Source organism: Cyanistes caeruleus, chromosome 1 (assembly GCF_971803275.1).
Source record: "Cyanistes caeruleus chromosome 1, bCyaCae1.hap1.1, whole genome shotgun sequence".
Taxonomy (NCBI): Eukaryota; Metazoa; Chordata; class Aves; order Passeriformes; family Paridae; genus Cyanistes; species Cyanistes caeruleus.
The window spans coordinates 104,962,796-104,981,273 of record NC_141701.1 but is presented as its reverse complement, the minus strand read 5'-3'; the positions used below and the strand labels follow the sequence as shown (position 1 = coordinate 104,981,273).

General features: G+C 39.6%; 1 protein-coding gene across 2 annotated transcripts in view; it reads left to right on the top strand.

Annotated features, from left to right (window-relative positions):
* Positions 1 to 18,478, top strand: part of TRANK1 (tetratricopeptide repeat and ankyrin repeat containing 1) — a 49,469-nt gene that overhangs the window by 3,814 nt on the left and 27,177 nt on the right. For both annotated transcript variants that reach the window (XM_086846992.1, XM_086846988.1), the window contains exons 2-8: positions 6,008 to 6,142; positions 7,227 to 7,350; positions 8,501 to 8,651; positions 9,539 to 9,657; positions 13,086 to 13,169; positions 16,214 to 16,352; positions 16,797 to 16,928. In XM_086846992.1, coding sequence (XP_086703118.1) covers positions 6,009 to 6,142; positions 7,227 to 7,350; positions 8,501 to 8,651; positions 9,539 to 9,657; positions 13,086 to 13,169; positions 16,214 to 16,352; positions 16,797 to 16,928 — 883 coding nt within the window. In that variant the 5' untranslated portion in view covers position 6,008. The remainder of the gene's footprint in view (positions 1 to 6,007; positions 6,143 to 7,226; positions 7,351 to 8,500; positions 8,652 to 9,538; positions 9,658 to 13,085; positions 13,170 to 16,213; positions 16,353 to 16,796; positions 16,929 to 18,478) is intronic.

Sequence of the window (18,478 nt, the reverse complement as noted above, 5' to 3'; positions counted from 1 at the left end):
CTGAGTTCAGGACAACATTCTTATAAGAAATGATCACTGTGCTGCTCTGTTTGCCCTAATCTAATCCAAATCTGCTCTAGAATTTAATTCAGTATTTTCCAAGTGGTGCTGGCTTTTACTGGGAGCAAAGGGTCTTTGGCACTTCCAAGGTCTAGTACAAATCTGGCAAAGTGACTTCTTACAGATTTTTTTTGTTCTTGTTTTGTTCAACTGAGTGAGAATCTTCTCTCTAGATAAGGCTGTTTCTATCCATCTAGCTGAATATATCTCTAATGAAAGGGATGTCTGATGACAAGCTGTCTGTATTAGAGTCTCTTCATTTGAGTTGACCAGTTTCTCCAACATGAGCTGACATTTTACAAGGGCTAAATATGAGATTTTCATGTTCATCATCATCTTCTTCAATATCTCTCTTCATGAGATACCGGCTGAATGTTCAATTAAAGTATTGTTCAGATAGTCACAAATGACACTATGACCTTTTTCAGACTAAACAGATCCATGAGGATGTCCATGTCTAAATCTCAGCTTCTTTCCTCTCTTCTACCTGAGTTTTACAAATGTGTCTGCTTGTAGCTTGGTCAGTTATAAGATGTCCATTTTTGTCTCTGCTGTTTCTTCAGGGCCTTCTCTAAAAAGTACAGATGATTTCCAGATTTTTCATTTGACTTTTCAGCATGCAGTGGAAAACTGAGAGAAGTAAATTTTTCCCTGCTGTCACTGTCAAAGTTAGGCTTATACACATTGAAAGGAGACTGTGTTCTCTAAATATGTCTTTGGTAGCTGTTGCTGTCAGGAAAACAGGTAAAACTGGCTGGCAAGCAGAGCACTGCCATACTTAATGCCCACTTACAGCCTTCTTGGCCTGTATTTGTCCTTCTTTTACTGGGTCTGCCCTGACATTCACATCTGTCTGTATCATGAGGAAGGTCATTTGGAAGACCTGAATTCAGTGTCCTTTTGCTGGGTACTGCAGGGCTGCCTGCAGGGGTCGTGCCAGTGGTGGGCATGTGGCTGCAGGGGTCCCTCTGGTGTAGCAGAAGGGGTGACCTGACAGTTCTTTCTTGGTGGCATCGTGCTCTTGGAGCCAGCATGCTTTTGTTGAAGGAGAGCTAATGGAGCCCTGAGGTTTCCTGTTGAGAAAACATGAATTATTTGAATGCTGATGAAATGCATTTAGTTGTAACTCAGTCACAGTGTAGATGCATTGTTGGGCTTTTCCTCTCCCTACCTATTGCCAGTTTGGAATGTCTGCCTTTGGGTTAATGAGGAACAAGGGATGGTTTGTCTGCTTAATAGGACTGAGGAAAGCACAGTCTTTAGAAGTCAGGTTTCCTGAAAATAGGAGGATTCTTATTTGTCACCATTCTTTTAATTCAGATGCAGGGCTCCTAAGGTTGCTATACTTCATTTGTTCCTTGCATTATGGAAATCTATTGTGTCTGGAGAATAAAAATATTATTCTACCACTGAGTATTGCCATGGGGATGGATCCTTAAAGCTTACCTTTCAGGATCAAAAATAATTAAAAGCTTGTCTGTGAAGACCTTTTATTTTATTTTTTTTTTCTGTGAATTTAACAGTGTCATGCAGCTTCTCTTTTTAAAATGTGTAAAGCAGATGCAGACAGAAAAACTGATGGCTTGGGTTCACTCTCAGATTTCTAAATTTTTTAGCACTGCCAGCTTCAGATGTTCAGAAAGCACAAGCTGGCCTCTTGAGAGCCATAGCTGGCGTAAGGAACACAACATTTTTCAATAGTGACAAATAGCTTTTCTGGGCAGCCTCCATTTGTGTTTTCAAAATTATCTTCTGAAGCGAGAGGAATCAAAACTTAGCATTGTAACCACTCCAAAGCTGCCCTGCTTTTAACAGCAGTCTGACTGAAGCAGTTCAGTGGGACACTGACCAGCACAGTAACATAAGAGTTGATGGCACGTAACGTAAATGGGAATTTTGACCACTGGCAGCAGTTGGGTTTGGAGTAGATAATTTCTGACTTAACTGTATAATTTTTTTGTTTTAATTCTGTGAGTAAAAACCAGCATGCTTCATTTTGCTGTCTTGTTTTTGCTGGTGGTCTCAGGAGTCATTAAAAAACTAAACACAGTAGACCATGTTATCTGTTCGATTTTTTGTTTGTTTTGCTTCTGTTTCCTTTCTGTGAACGATAAGGTCTGAACAATGCACTGGGAGGGGTCTCCCAGACCTTAGGGTGTTCTCACACCTTTATGTGTTTCATAGACTCCATAATTTAGGAGTAATCCCTCCTTCATGAGGGGAACATGTGTCTGGCTGGGATGGAGTTGATTTTCTTCACAGTAGCCAGTATGGTGCTTTAAATTTGTGAGTAAAACAATGCTGATAGAGCAGTAATGTTTTAGGTGTTGCTGAGCAGTTTACACAGCTTTCTCTGTTCCTCCCTCGGCCTCCCAGTGGATAGGCTTGGGATGCACAAGAGGTTGGGAGGGGGCACAGCTGGGCAGGTGACCCAAACTGACTGAAGGGATAGTCCCTGCCATGTGGCATTATGCTCAGCAGTGACAATGGAGAGGAGGGACTTAGGGAGATCATCCTTCCCTGTCTTGGGAACTGGATGGGCATTATTCCATGTCAGGGAGGTGGTTAATGATTGCCCTTGCATAGCTTTTGTTATCTTTCTCTCTTCTTCCAGGCCCCTTTTGGTTACTGAGCAATTTTTATCTTGACCCACAAATTTTTTTGGTTTTACTTCTTGCTTTTCTCTTTCCCCACCCCATTGAGGGTGGGAGAATGCCAACACTTAGCTTCCCACTGGGGTTAACCCACAGCACTCACCCCCAAAAATCTTGCTATAGTTATATCCAGATACAGCTGTGGCTTTTACCTCTGCCAGTTAAGGCAGAGTAATAGACAAGAGTTTTGTTTAATGCTCCTCACGCTTGGTAGACTTTACATAATAGGCTCTCTATTAGTCCATTGGTTTTGAGTTAAAATTGTTTATGCTGCAGGAAGATGTTGGGCAATAGCAAGACATGCTGTGCTAGTCGGCACAGCAATTCTTTTGGATCATTAGCTTGGATTTCAGACCAGCCTGCCCAGTGTATCTCTCGGGTCTACAAACTTGAGTTTAGTTGCTGATCCCACAGCAGACATCCCAGTTATTTAAACAATCTGCAGTTTGAAGTTTTGGCTGGGAAACTCCAGTTCTGGAAAAGGATGAAAACTTGTGTTCTGGTAAAAATTCCTGCTGCCTGGACAGGGGAGGGCATGCTGTCTTCTGATCTGAAACGGGGAGTACAGTTCCAAAATTTCTCAGCACGGCATTCGTTGTAAAGTCCTTTTAAAATGCTCGTTGCTGCTTCCACTGTATTGTGGAAAAAACAATCTTTTAAATTTCTTGTAATATCTTTCATTTGTACTTGTACTTTTAGCATATTACAAAGAAAAGAAAAGATAAAAATATAATTCTGGGGAAAAATATCGTACTGAATTAGAAGCATAGATTTCTTTAAAAAAAGAAAAAAACTGAAATTAAGCTACTATTTGGAAAACCACCAGTTCATGTGTATTCCTGCTTGAAAAAACTTCTGTGTAGCTGACCTATTTTAGCAGTATTCTTGAGAAAATAATTTGCCAAACTTTTTGATGATAAAGAGTTGAAATCTGAAACACGAAAGATTAGGTAGAACCATCTTTTGGCACTTGTTTTTTATCTTTGTTCTGTTGTTCTATTTTTTTTCTTTTTTTCACCTTAATAATGCTCATACCATGCAGTGTAAAAGAATTTCTGAATATGTTATGAGTACTTTTGATTGGCTGTTTGGAGAAGTAGTATTTTAAAAGTATATACTCTATGCACATTTCTTGGTGAAGTGATGATTTAATTTGCCTGGGATAATGTAAAAATTACCCCTCTTGCATGACTGGTTGTTGTATCTTCCCCAAGTAGATGGGACCTCCTTTTCTTGAGTTCACTTTTTATCCAGAATTTCATCTGTTCTTGGTGCTTCCCTGGAATTAGCCAGCTGATGGTTCGATTACAGACATCATCACGGAGTTTTTATTTAATTAGGACATAACTTCTGACAGGTCATTTCCCACTCAGTCTGAAGCAGTGCAGATCAGAGCATTATGGTTTCATCTGATTTTTCTGCAGTTTCCTCCTCAGAGCTGTGGGCTGATGCTCTCCTGTCTGTTTAGTGCACTCGTGAGCCTGACTAGTACTTTTTGTGCTTGGATAAATGCAAAGGCACAGCGCCATCCGTAGCATGCCCCATCATACCTCTGTGCTCACAAGACAGCACTGGTTCATGAGGAGCTCTACAGAGAAAATACATCAGTAGTGTTTCATATACTTAAAAATATCTATTTGCTTTGTTGTCAAGAGATCTTGCAGATATTTTAGTGCTGCTTTCAGCTGGGATAATTTCCTACTCAGTAGCTGGTACAGTGCTGTGTGTTGAATTTATTATGAAGATAATGTTGATAACATACTGATGTTTTAGTAGTTGCTGAGCCATGTTTGCCCTAAGTCAAGGACTTTTCAGCTTCTGATGCTGCCCTGTCAGCTGCAGGGGAGCACAGGAAGCTGAGAGGGGACACAGCCAGGACAGCTGACCTGAACTGGCCAAATTGATATTCTGTACCGTAGAATGTGATGTATATAAATCAGGACGGAAAACTGGCCAGGGGCCACTCCTCAGGAACTGGTTGGACATTGGTGAGTGGGTGGTGAGCAATTGCATTGTGCATTAATTGTTCTGTATATTCTAAGTTTATTATTAGTAGTATCAGCCTTCTTTTCCTGTCCTGTTAAACTGTCTTTATGTCAACACACAAATTTTACTTTTTTTCCCCTAAATCTCTCCCCCATCCATTCAGGGAGTGGGGGAGTGAGCTGAGGTCTGTGTGGTGTTCAGCTGCCTAGACTAAACCTTGCTAGACTAAACCTTGACATTGTTAGCAGGTTGTGAAGGTTGCAGATTTTATGGGTTTTGCTACAGGCTTGTTAATACCTGGATAATAAGTAAATGTGTGCATTCCTATTTGGTGAATTAATCTTACTTAATGGCACTGAGATTTGTGAGGTTCATACAGGTTTTTACAGGTAATGGAAACAGCTTTTAATCATAAACTCAGTCTGTGAAGAATGATTCTACAGAGCACTTTAGCAGTGGATATTTCTCTTGTCTGCTTATGTGCTGATTCTCACACATGCAGCTGGTTTTTCTCTTGCCTTTGTTTTTTTCATCTAGCTGCTTGACCATGTGATTAATTTTGTTTAATGACCCTTGATTTTAAAATTCTAATGATGAAATAGTTTTTTGGTAAGTTGCAGTTGATGCTAGTTTCAACCTTTGGTTTCTTTGGCTACTTCCTGTATTTATTTTAATAACTGTCAGAAGTCTGATTCAAGGTCCTCAAGCATTATTACCATACTATGTTACAATATTTTCTTGCAGTAATTAAGTTTCTAAGCAGGTCTGTATACACTGGATTGTTGAGTATCTAGACAGAGGACCTGGACAAAAACCTCATAAATAAAAAGCAAGTAAATGAGTTTTGTGTTTAATTAATTGAAATGCATAGCTTCATATATTTCTTAAGCATGTAAATGCTGTTTGTTTTCTCAGGTATTTCCTCCTGCATTGTGTATGTACTTTACACATTGAAATAATTTGGAATCTTAATTTAAAAGATACACTTTCAAACCTGAGGACAAAAACTGAAAAAAAAATTCATGCCAGTGGTAGATCTGGTTAGCTGAAGCTCAGTGAAAAGTAGATGAAAAGTTGAGGAGGCATCAACAGCAAAGATGAACCTGTCACCAGATCTCTGTTTAGTCCAACTAAACTATCTAGCCCAACTGCAGGGAACAAAGAAGATGTGCTCTTTTGTTCTTCTTTCCAAATATGCAAAAACTAAGATGAACATTTAAGTCAAATTTAGGGAAAGAAATGTCTCATAAGTCAGTGCTTTTGTTTGATTGTTTTTTTCTTTTTTCTTTGTTTTTTCTTTTCCTTAGCATGGATCCCATGTCATATGCACAGTTGAAGAGGCAAGCTGGGAACCAGGATTTTAAAAATGGAAATTACTCTATGGCCATCAAAAACTATGATGAAGCTCTACAAACTCTTGGTTATTTAATGCAATGGATCCCGTAAGTATTCTTGAATTATGAGATGTAAACCATAAGATGTAAACCATAAACCTGAAATATGCAAATATGTACAGTTGAACAGTTAATTCAAAACTCTATTTTTTGACCTAACACTTTATTTTCTTGTATCTTTTTTCAAACTTTTTAGTGTACTAGTTTTATAGTTATTCTGTTCCTTACATATATGTGAGAATAATTAGTGACTTAAATATTAATATTTTTGTATAAATATCAATAATAAATTGGTGCAATTAATGTTCAAATTAATTTTTCATAAACTGCTCTGGCTTCTGTTAAATTACTTTTGTTTCTAAGCTGACATGTTGTGGATTAATCCTGTTGTGATTTTGCCATGTCCTCGCGTGTTGTTACATGAATCATCTGGTTATCTTTAAAATGATTTATGCAGGCTACTTTGTTCTTGTTATTGGTCATTCTCAGTATTCTGAGAATTGTTAAAAATAAATTTTCAGCCAAAGATTCCTTTGGGTATTTCTTTCCAGATGTTAAGTGCTTTTCATCAGTTAATATAAGCTGGTAATGCTATTAATGATTAAATAGTTGAGTATTACGTTAAGTATTAAATATTCATTACTGCTCTATATTAACACTGCTGTTGACCTAATTTAACACTGGCCACTTACTTATTTTAAATGTGGATTTTTCTGCTGACTTCACCAAGTGGTGATACACTAAAATGTGTTTTTTGGTGACCAGAATGTGTTTAGTACTCTTTCCATCACACAGCTTCCATTCCTGGCTTTCACTGAGCCATATGCAGGTGTATCCAGGTGGTCTGAACTCTTGCTAAATCCTCATACTTCATTATTCCAGTGGCTTGGCTTTCTGCTTCAGAAGAGACCAGGTCATCACTATGGGTATCGCTAAAGTATCATTAGGATGTCTCTAAGACATTTTACAGCCAATATTCAAATTTTATTTATTATCCACAGCTACATTTTTTACCTCTGATTTTGTCAGGTGGGTGATATGTGTAGTTTTTTTTCATTTATTCATATTGCTAAATGTAAAGTGTGATCCTTTTTCAAGTGAATAAACAGTAATGCTAAAACCATATCTTTAGGTGTTCCCGGGACATAGCTGTGTTGCTGTGCAACAAATCAACGGCCTTGTTCTGCCTGGGCAAATGGAAGGATTCAGTGGTTTTAGCCCACCAAAGCTTACAGTGGGATCCAGAGTATGTTAAGGTATTCAGATGCTTAAGCTGGCAGTTTTTGCATACCTTCCTGCTTTTTTTGCTTTTTTTTTTTTTTTTTTTTAATAATGGTGTCATTATCTTCTTTTTTTATTGTGTTTTTGCTTTGGGGCATGATGAGTAAATGTAGCATAAAATCCCAGAATTAGTGTTTGATTCTACTCATAAGCATCAGATTCATGGCTGTAATAGTATTTTTAATGATGTGAAGCAGCTCCCTTTTGCACCAGGAGATGCTGGCTCTCTCTGGGTCCCAATGAGAGAGGTACCAATGCTTTCAAGAAATGAAACTATCAATATCCCAAATAAGGGTTACATGTTAATAAGCCTTCACTTCCTGGGAGTGATATTTGGTGATCGAGGTCATGTTGTATTTCCAGTGAACAGAACAATACACTCCACTTGGCTTGTGATTAAATACACATTGATTAAGCACACCTTGGCTCAAATAGCCGTCTGTTAGGAATCAGCAGGAGCTGTACAGTATTTATGATATGGAGTCATACTTTTAGATTGGTTTTTATATGCAATAAATAGTTTTCTGTTCTAAACACTAAAGACTCCCAGGGCCTGTAGTAGGTTTTTTTATTTAGATATGGTAAAATTACATCAAAATGCCCATTTAACTTGCATTGTGTTGCAACATACCAGTTATCTGATTTGAACAAATTAACTCCACTGTGACTCTGAGCTGGTACAATCTAATTCAGGGTGAATATAAATATGTTCAGGTGCTATTGGCTGAAGAATATATGTATTGTGGGAAATGCTACAAAATGCAATGATGTGGAAACATAAATACATATTCTGGACAGCCCACTCTTGTCCAGAGGAGGTTAACATACAGCTGCTGAAAGTATGTTTTCCATCCTGTAGTTGTTTTCCAAGCTTTGAATTTCAGAATTTCACCTTTAGTATCTGTGATAATATCAGTAACATGCTGTGAATTTCAAGGGATTAGAATAGAATAGTTCATTTCACTTTTTTTTTTTTTTTTTTGGATCTGTGTTTAAGAAGCTGTAGAAATAGTACTACATGTCATTTTTATAACATAATGAGAAAATTTAAAAAATACTTTTTTTTTTGGCAGTAAATATCTCTGAATATTTTTCCAATATCTTTTTTCTTCCTTTTTTTTTCAGGCTTACTATAGAGCTGGCCATGCATTCATCATGTTATCAAAGTCTCGTGAGGCAGTTTCTATGTTCCACAAAGGTCTTGTTCTCTTGAATTCTTCTGCAGATCAAACTCAAATTGCTGAGTTCATAGCAGGAATCTTCATAAGTGTAAATGGTAAACTCAAATTAAGACCTTAATTTTTCTATCAGGCTTTTAATAGTGATGATGAGACTTAGTAGCATGAACTACTAGTGAACTTGGTCCAGTTTATATACAGCAGACAGCATCAATCTCAAAACAATTATGGACTAGTTAGAAAAGATAAAAATTTAGAGTCAGGAAGACAAGATTGGAGATTTGGAGCTCTAGATGCCAGAGGCTTTAAGTGGGTTTTGTCCAGGCCACCCTCCTTTTCTTTAAGCCAGGTAGATTGAAAATAATTAGAAGATGGGCTGTTTAAATGTTTTTACAGTGCAGTGTATTTCAGTGTGGAGGACTTTCCCTCAGCTAGTAGTGGACAGCAATGAGAAGAGGAAATGTGGCCTTCCTGTGGCACTGTCTAGGTTTTTCCCAGCAACGTCCATCATCTGTCTCCCTGCCCTCTCCTCATTCTCTCCCCCTCTACTTGCTTTTTAGTCTGTTTAATGTGCTTTGTATGATGGACCTACAGGCATGCCAGGAGATTTCCTGTTGTGCCCCTGCTGCCTTTTCTTGAGCCTGTAGCCCCATGTTAAGGTCTTTGATGAGGTGTTGCAGAGTCAGTAGCTGGTTGACCTGTAAGTGGAAGAATTGCCGTGAGGTTTGCAATGCCCTGGAGTTTTGAGGTGTTTCTTGAGAGCAGGGGTTGATTTTTTCCTGCTTGTTTAATGAAGTCTGGCCACTGATAAACTAGGTGCTGAATCAGTTGGGTGACCAGCTTTTCTTAATCCCCCACTGGGCAATCCCCTGGGTATTAACCAGTGCTAAAATTATTGCTGTGCAATGAAGTAATTTAGTTGGACACTCGGACCTTTGAAGTGCTGCGTGTACCAAATAGTTTTCTCTATTGCTTATCCTTGCAGATGAACGATTCTTGCCACAAACTTTCCACCCTGCATATGATCATATTTTCAGTGCACGTTTCAATGCACTGATTTGGCAAGCAGTGATAGAAAGGCTGGCCCAGAAAGGGAAGTGGCGGGTAAGTGTGTCACTGTGTCACCGCGTTACCGTGTCACCTCCCACTGCATCTTGGGCATTCATGTCTTACCACTTCAGTATAAGCTCATGTTACCTTTAAAAGCCAAACTTGAATGTATAGTACTGCCTAATTCAGATGTCATGATTTTTAAGACTTGGAAAAATGCTTTTAGTGAAAAATAATTTCTGAAAGGGATATAATGGACCTGAAATCCTACTTGTCTCCTGCTGCTGTCTGTTGTCTCTCTAATAGTAACACCTAGAGTCACTATTCAGTTCAGTAATACTCAAATTAGAGGGGAAAAAAATACAAATTTATTTGTGGTCCTTTTTACTTCTCCTTTTGTATGAAAAGCTGGATTTTTGAAACTGTCTGTGAAAGACCCACAATTAGAGGAGCATTTCAGTGGAAATACAGGGTTGTTGAACAAAACCAGATAATTTAGAAAATTCAGAAGGCGGATGATCTGAAATAACTTTAATCCTCTCTCAAATAACTGTGGAAAAAATTGGTCATTGTCATAGTTACACCTGTCTGGGGTGTTGGTGTTGAGGTGCTGGCAGATCCCCTGTAAGGAATAAGGAGTGGCCAAAGCTGTGCCACTTCCAGCTGGCTCCTACAGTCCTGTTCTAGGGCCTGGCTCAGCCAAGGTGGTGGTGCCTCAGAGAAAGTGTCTTTTCAAAAGGGCCAAACCCTGCCTGAGAGAGTGAGGGGGAAAGAGTGAGAGAAACAGCCCTGTGGGCCCCTGGGGTGGAGAAGGAGGAGGAGGTGCTCCAGGCCCAGAGCAGGGGGCTCCTTTGCAGCCTGTTGCAGGCAAAATGAAAGCTTCAGTTGAGGTTTGTCAGGGAAACCCTCCTGTTGAGTCATAAGGTTCAGACCCACTTGCTTTCTGAACTCCTCAGAGAGGCATCTAGATGCAGTTGGATCCAAACCTACTCCCTGACTTGCTGAATGGTTTATGTTTAAAGGATAATATACATGTAATTGAGCCTTTGTCCCACAGGATTAAGAATGGCAAACCAAATATATCTATGTGAATAAAATAAATAACGTATTTAAATTCATGATAATGATCAGACTAAAATACTTTAATCAGAATTATTTACTGCATGCTACAAATAGTTATAACAGTTAGTAAATATTATATAATAATATATACACTATGTAATAGTGCACTATTTATTGAAGCAATATTGAAGCATTGGTATTAAAGATTGCAGAATAGTTATTTAGTAGAGATTGATGCTACTCACCCATGCCAATGGCCATGAGCAAACCTCTTTTGCTCAGCCTCCAGAAGTAACCTTGAGGGGCATCTCCACTCAAGGGAGGAATCTCCGTACACATACAAAAAGGGGTATGTTAGAACACCCTGCTTTTAAAAAGTGTGACCATACTTTTATAGTATAAAGTATGTCAGTCATATGTAAAGTATGTCAGTCATATGTTTCTAGGCTGGCTGTGTCAGCTTAGCAGCTTTAGATAAGTTATCAGTAGTATCAGCTGTTAGGAACTTTGCTGCTTTGTCACTGGTGGCAGTTTCTGTCAGGAAACATTGTTTTTCACATCCTCAGCATGTCTAACTTTGGGATTGATGAGTCAGGCTGGTCTCAGCGTTCTTCAAGACTGCAAGCAGTGTGACCCTCCCTTCTCTATCCATCACTGATAACTTTTACAAATAAGATAAAGTTCAAGCTGTTTTACCACAACTTAGGGCAGAGTATCCTACTAGACTCTGCTTAGGCAGAGTAGCTTGTGGAGAGACCATGAAGGAACAGGCTTCTGACAGTAACCACAGCCTGTGGAGGACCTGCACTGGAGCTGTGGACTCACTGGAGCCCCACATTCCCCATCCAAGCCCTACACTGGGCAGGGACATCTTCCACTAGGTCAGATTGCTTAAATGCCGGATGAACCAGACCTTCAATGCTCTTAAGAATGCAGTGTTCAGAGCTTTGCTGGGCAGCCTGTTCCAGTGCCTCACCACCTGTATCATAAAATTTTTTTTCCTTTTGTCCAATGAGAACATACTGTCAGGTTAAAATTTTTGCCTCTGGTCCTGTCACAAAGGCCTTGTTAAAAAATCTTTTTTCTAAGCCCGCTTTTTATATTGACCATATTTCAGTAAGTTTTCCCTGAAACCTCTAGGCTGAATAACCCCAACTTTCTCAGCCTTTCAGCGCAGGAGAGTTGCTCCATCCCACTAATGATTTTTGTGGCCCTCCTCTGGACTCGTTCCAGCAGGTCCATGTCTTTTTTGTGCTGGGGGACCCCGGAGCTGGTCGTAACATTCCAGGTTACAGCAGAGAGAGACTCTCAGCAGAGCAGAGAGGTAGAGTCACTGACTTACTGACCATGCTACTTTTCCTTGCAGCTCAGGATACTGTTTGTTTTCTGGGCTGCAAGCACACATTGCTGGCTTTTATCCTATTTTCCATCCATCATTATCCCACAGGTCCTCCTTCCTCAGTCTGTATTGATACTGGGTATTGCCCTGACACAGGTGAAAGACCTTGCACTTGGCCTGGTTGAACTTCCTGCAGTTCCCATGGGCCTGCTCCTCAAGCCTGTCAGAGTCCCTTTGGATGTCATCCCTTCCCTTGAGCATTATCAACTGCATCACTCAGCTTGGTGCCATCTGCAAACTCCCTGAGCGACTGAGGGCAGCCCACAATCCCACTAGCAGTGTCATTGATGAAGACAGTGAGTGTACTGGTCCAGGCACTTGAGGGACACCACTCACCACTGGTTTCCACTTGGACACTATGCCATTGACTACAGCTCTTTGGATGCAGCCATTCTGCCAATTCCCTACCCATCCAACAGCCCATTCATTGAACTGGTATCGCTTCAATTTAGAGCTAAGACTCTTGTGGAGCACTGTATCAAAGGCCTTACAGAAGTCCAGATAGATAGCATCCATAGTCCTTCCCTTGTCTTCGGTGAAGTTAAGTGGGTTTTCAAGGAGAAAGGCAAAGTTTTTGAGAGAAATGGAGAAAACAGGAAAGCAGCAGAAGAAGATACATTATTTAATTTCTTGCTTTCTGCTTGGGATGTTGGTGTTAGCTGGGCAGTCTTGTCCCCAATGCAAGGGTCCATTCCTAAAGCAAAGGGTTACTTCCAAGCACTGGAAGTATTCAAAGTATTGGAGAATCTTTTAGAGCCTAACCTTTTTAACATAGTTTTTATTTCTGAGGAAACTTTCATCGCTTGTAACTTCCTACACTCCACTATATATTACATTATTCAGTTGAAAATTAGAAATGGAGATTCAGTTGTTACAGATATTCAGATATGTTCAGATATTACAAAAAGATCTGAAATATTGTTAGCCTGTGTTGGCTTTTTGACAAGATCAGATGATGCAGTGAAAAACAAAGTTTTGAGTGTGCTTATATAAGAGCATTAATGTCTGGGGTTTTTTTCAGTCTTGTCTGTTGTTGTTGCCTGAGAAGAAAGAGTTGCCCCATGATCTCAGAGTTAGCCAGATATCTCTGAAGAATCTCTTTGAGGTAAGTTCATGATTTTTATTTTTACCTTGTATCTATTTCTTTTCTTCCTGATAACTTTAGTGAGAGATTTTCCATCTTGAACCAAGAAAAATAAATGAAAAATAATACATGGACATTATATGATTCCATTTTATCATCTATTTGTTTGAAAATTTGACTTTGTGTAATGTAATATTTCTGAATGAAATTTAGTATTTCCAAGTGTATTAGTATTATGAAGGTGTAGTTGGAGGCTGTTGCTGGGAGTTCACGAGCTCTGCAGCTCAGGAGAAACCAGTTTCCATAGCAGTAACACACCAGCTTTCTAAAGGCATCTCACAATGTTTGTGAGAAATTAAGAAATTCCACTGGGCATTACCATAGAGTCCTAGAATGCTGTGGGTTGGAAGGGATGTTAAAGATTGTCTAGTTCCAGCCCCCTGCCGTGGGCAGGAATACTTACACAGGATCAGGTTGCTCAAAGCCCCATCCAACCTGGCTTTGAACTCTGCCAGGAATGGGGCATCCACAACTTCTCTGGGCAACCTGTTCCAGTGCCTTACCACCCATACAGTAAAGAATTTCTATATTTCTTGCAGTTTCTGTCTTGTCAGGAACTTTAGAAGATGTTAGCTGTAGGCTACACAGTACCTCTGCTTGGTAACTAGCTGGCAAGTTACAGTTTGTTGGTGTATGAATACTAGACTCACAAGCTAAGAGCAAAATGAATCTGTTTATTGCAGAGCTTAGACAGTACTTACACACTTAGTGTGAGAGTCTTTGTTTGTGCAGCATGGTTGCAGGCCTGTAATAAATCCATCAGCCTGACAGTTTGTTAGTTTCCTTAAGGTTTGCAGGCTTGGAAGGAGCAGGATGCCTTTTCTGTTGTCAGATCGTGTGTACTTTCTCTTGTGCTTCCCAGGTTTTTTTTTTTCAGTGTCAGGCTCTGCTGTTTCTCACAAAGGTTTAAGTCATATTGGTGGAATATGCTAGAATTTGCCATTTGGCTGTTACGGTCCTTGTGGTACTTTGGTCATAATAATTTCAAATTGGTGGTTTTTCCATAATTATATTTCATTTAGGTACCTGACAGAGTGTGCAGGAGTAATTCTGAGGGTAATGCAAGGGAAATAAAGTCACACCTCATCACAGGCTTGTTTTTAGAGATAGCAGAATTAGTGACTGGATGTATGCAAGCATGTCTTGGTTGGGTATCATTAGGCAGGTGTGCAAGCACAGTAACTCCACACTGGCAATGATGTGTGGCAACACAGGAGAGGACCCATGCAGAGTGTCTTAGCAAAGTGTCTTCCAGCAAAGCAAAATGCCTCACTGAGACAGGAAAAATGGGCAGGCTCTGCAAAACAGTATGGCCATTTTTTCATTGAATTGGCCCAACCAATCTTACCTGGTCTAGTGGGTTTGTTGTACTGAAAGAATCAAGATGAAAAATCCCTAAGTACCAATTCTCCTTTGCAAAAATTAGAAAATGTGGCTTTCTGACAGCTCAAACTTCCCCTGCTGCTGCTACATTCTCCCTGTAATCTGTTGTACTTTGATTTGATAACTGTGCTCAAAGAGTAATTCTTGCCAGTCAAAATTTGGCATGAGGTATTAGAAAAAAGGATTTATTTGTAAATGTTGGAAGCATGTGTGAAGACTGCTATTTAAAAAGATGACTGGCACAAATGGAGAAGTTTTGTCTGAACACTGTTTCCGACCACCTCCTCATGTCCTGATCCTTCTGGCATATTGTCTGAATTTCTGAGTTTCCACTGCACACCTTCAGGGTATCCTGTATTGCTATACCCCTTGCAGACTGTGCTTCAAGTTCATTAAATCCTTGCTAGAACATACTTTTTAAGTTCAGCTGGCTTTTGCTCAGGTTGTGTGCTTTTTCAGAATCCCAGAATCATCAAGGTTGAAAGAGACCTTCAAGGTCAACCCAGCACCGCCATAATCACCCCTAAAACCTAAGTACCACATCCAGATGCCTCTTGAGTTCTTACAGAGATGGTGACTCCAGCACCTCCTTGGGTAACTTATTCCAGTGCCTGACCACTCTTTCAGTCAATATTATTTTCCTAATATCTGGTCTGAACCTCTGCTGGAACTATTTAAAGCGGTTTCTTCTCCTTCTTTTGGCTGGGAGATGTTGAAAGGGACCAGCCCCCAACTGGCTACAGCCTCCTCTTTCAGGAACCTGTAAAGAGCAGTGAGGTCTCTCCTCAGCCTCCTTTTCTCCAGGCTAAACAATCCCAGTTCCTTCAGCCTCTCCTCATCAGAGTTGTGCTCCAGGACCTTTCACCAGCTCCATTGCCTTTTTCTGGACACACTCCAGCACTGCAATGTTTTTCCTGTAGTGAGTGACCCAGAACAGAACGCTGGATTTGCGGTGTGGCCTCACCAGTGCCAAGTACAGAGGGACAATTGACACCCTGGTCCTACAGGTCACACTATTCCTGACATCAGCTTTTTGGGAGTGAGTCCACCAGAGGAGGCCACCAGGATGATTAGAGGAATGGAGCACCTCTCCTGTGAGAAAAGGCTGAGAGAATTGTAATTTGTCAGCCTGGAAAAGAGAAGGCTTTGTGATGCCCTAATTGTGGCTTCCAGTACCAGAAGGGAGCCCAAAAGAAAGACAGTGATTTTTTACAGGAGCACATGGTGACAGGACAAGGGGGAATGGATTCAGACTGAAAGACAGTAGGTTTAGATTAGCTATCAGGAAGAAATTATTTACTCAGAGGGTACTGAAGCACTGGAATGGGCTGCCCAGAGAAGTTGGGGATCCCTGGAAGTGTTTGAGGTTGAAGAGAGTTCTGACTAGCCTGGTGTGGTGAAAGGTGTCCCTGCCTGTGGCAGGGTGTTGAAACAAGATGATATTTAAGGTCCCTTCCAACTCAAGGCATTCTGTGGAAGTCTATGAAATAAATAGTTCCATTTTACAGTGGCTATGGCTTGGTTGTTGTTGCACTGCTGATTCTTGTCATGAAAATACTGAAAAAGAAATGCTTTTTGTGTATGTAAAAATGATGAGTTGTAACTGTTCTCTTTGCTGCCAGACATCTGAGTTGTATGGTCGCGGTGAGAAGCTGCAGGAAGTCGCGGAGTTAGTCAAGTGGCTGATTTCCATTGGGGCGAAGGCTGAGTCCATCGGGCTGTATCCTCTGCATGCTGTTATCAGACTGTGTATCAAAGCAAGTGAGTGACAGCTGCAGCTGAAATAAATCAGTGCTGGCTTTTATCAGAGAACTGACAGCTAGACCTTTTTTGAATTAGAAAAATATGTCCCAACAGCTCAGGTCAGATCATCTAGGTATAACCTTGCCCATGCCAATAAAGCACTCTTTTAGAAGTGTTCTAAACACTCTCTTCGAACACCCATGCCTGATAGTAGTGGAAACCTAATATAATTGTTATTTTCTGTATTTTGGAGCAGAAGTGTCATTGATAAGGGTCTTTTGTAACCCGAGCATATCAGCTTCAAAAAAGGTACAGTGTTTCTTTCCGCCGTCTCAGTGTGGAGCAACAGTTTCTTTGTGTGTAATAGAGTCATGGATCAGCCTTAGATTTGCATCTTGCCACTCCAAAGGGGAAAACAATCCCAGGATCTGTTTCTTTAAGTGTGCTTTTTTATCTTTTCAGCAAAGAACCATCTCTTCAGCTGGTTACTGACTTCGAGGCCAGAGCTGAAGGACAGGATCAACCAGAAAGACAGAGATGGACAGACCTTGCTGCATATTGTGGCCTCTTCCAGTGAATATTCACAGAAACGCAGTAAATACTTTTCTTCTTCTTTTTAGTGTGTGTATTGTTCATTTTCATATGGAAAAATCTATAATGGAAGAAAATTTCAGACCCTGGTGTTTTCTATTTCATGCTAAGGAATAAAATGAGAAAGTATCTGAATGTAGACTTGTAGTGGCAACTGATACTTAAACATTACAATAATTCTTTTTTAAATTGTAAACATTTTTGCTCTTTGTTTTTTTGGTTAGGATTTTCTCACAAGTATGCTGCAGTTTTTAGAATCATAGAAGTTACCTTTTAAATTTCATTGTGCCCTTTAAATCACATCACACCACCTGGAGACCTGAAACAAAGAGTTTTAAATCTAACAGCAAAAACTGTGAGATGAACATTCCTAATAACAATTTTGAGTCAGAATCAGGAACATATTGGGAATTCATTTGCCATAGACATGTTCAAAGAAACAAGAATTCTCACACATTTCTATACAATATAACATCCAATGTTTTTTTTTGTAGACAGTCCCAAAAGCCAGCCCAATTTATTGTATTATGGTGTAGGTGTTTTGTTCCTCTTAATTCCCACCAGAACATCTCATTTATCTTCTTTTTTAATGGATAACCCAAGTTTTATCCAGCTAAACAACGCTTTATTACATTTGCTGTCCTGGTTAGACAATTACAGTTAAGTTTTCTGGGGTATATAAGCCTATGAAGTGGCTCCCTTACTGCACCTGCAGTGTATTAATCAAGTTTTCTGGGGTGTATAGGCCTTTGACTCCTTAACTCTCTCAATATATCTTTCTTGTTCTGTGGCATTTAATTCATCTCTAGTTATATGACAGCATTAAACAATCTTCTATTGAATTTTGTTCTTCAACTATTGATTAAGTTCTCTAAGGGGTATGGGTCCATTGAGTTCCTTTCTGCAGGTCAGTGAGGTAATTTCTCAGGATTTTCTACTGTCACTCAGCCAACACAGATGTAAATTAAAACCAGATAAAATAGCATGTTGTTGAACATTCCTTAGCTAAGTAAATATAGTTCAGTACAAAATTTTTAAAGGACCACAAAATTCCTGGCTGACTAAGATGTATAACTTGTTGTCAAGCCTCTCCTGTTCTTTTAAATAGGTGAAAATTTAAGGCCTGGATAGCAGTGTGCCTTGACAGAGGAGGAAAACTAAATGCTTTCCTTCACAGTTTCTGTGGGATTTCATTTTATGTTACCTTGGCTTTTTTCCTTGTATTTCTTACTCTGCCCACAAGGTGGCAAGAGGAAGCAAACATCAATGCCAAGGTAACACCAGACTTTTGGGTGCTTAAAATTGATTTGGTAATATTCATATGGTATTTATTATGTAGAGAGTACATATTTTTAATATGTATTTATTTATTAACATTTATGTCTTTATGTATTATATATAATGTTATAAAATGTAACTTTATATGTATCTTTTAAACATATTTATGTATATCTGTTATAGTTATATAAAATAAATACTATAAATCATGAAATCACAGAATCATTAAGTTTGGAAAAGGCCTCTGAGATCTTCAAGTCCAACCTTTGACCGAT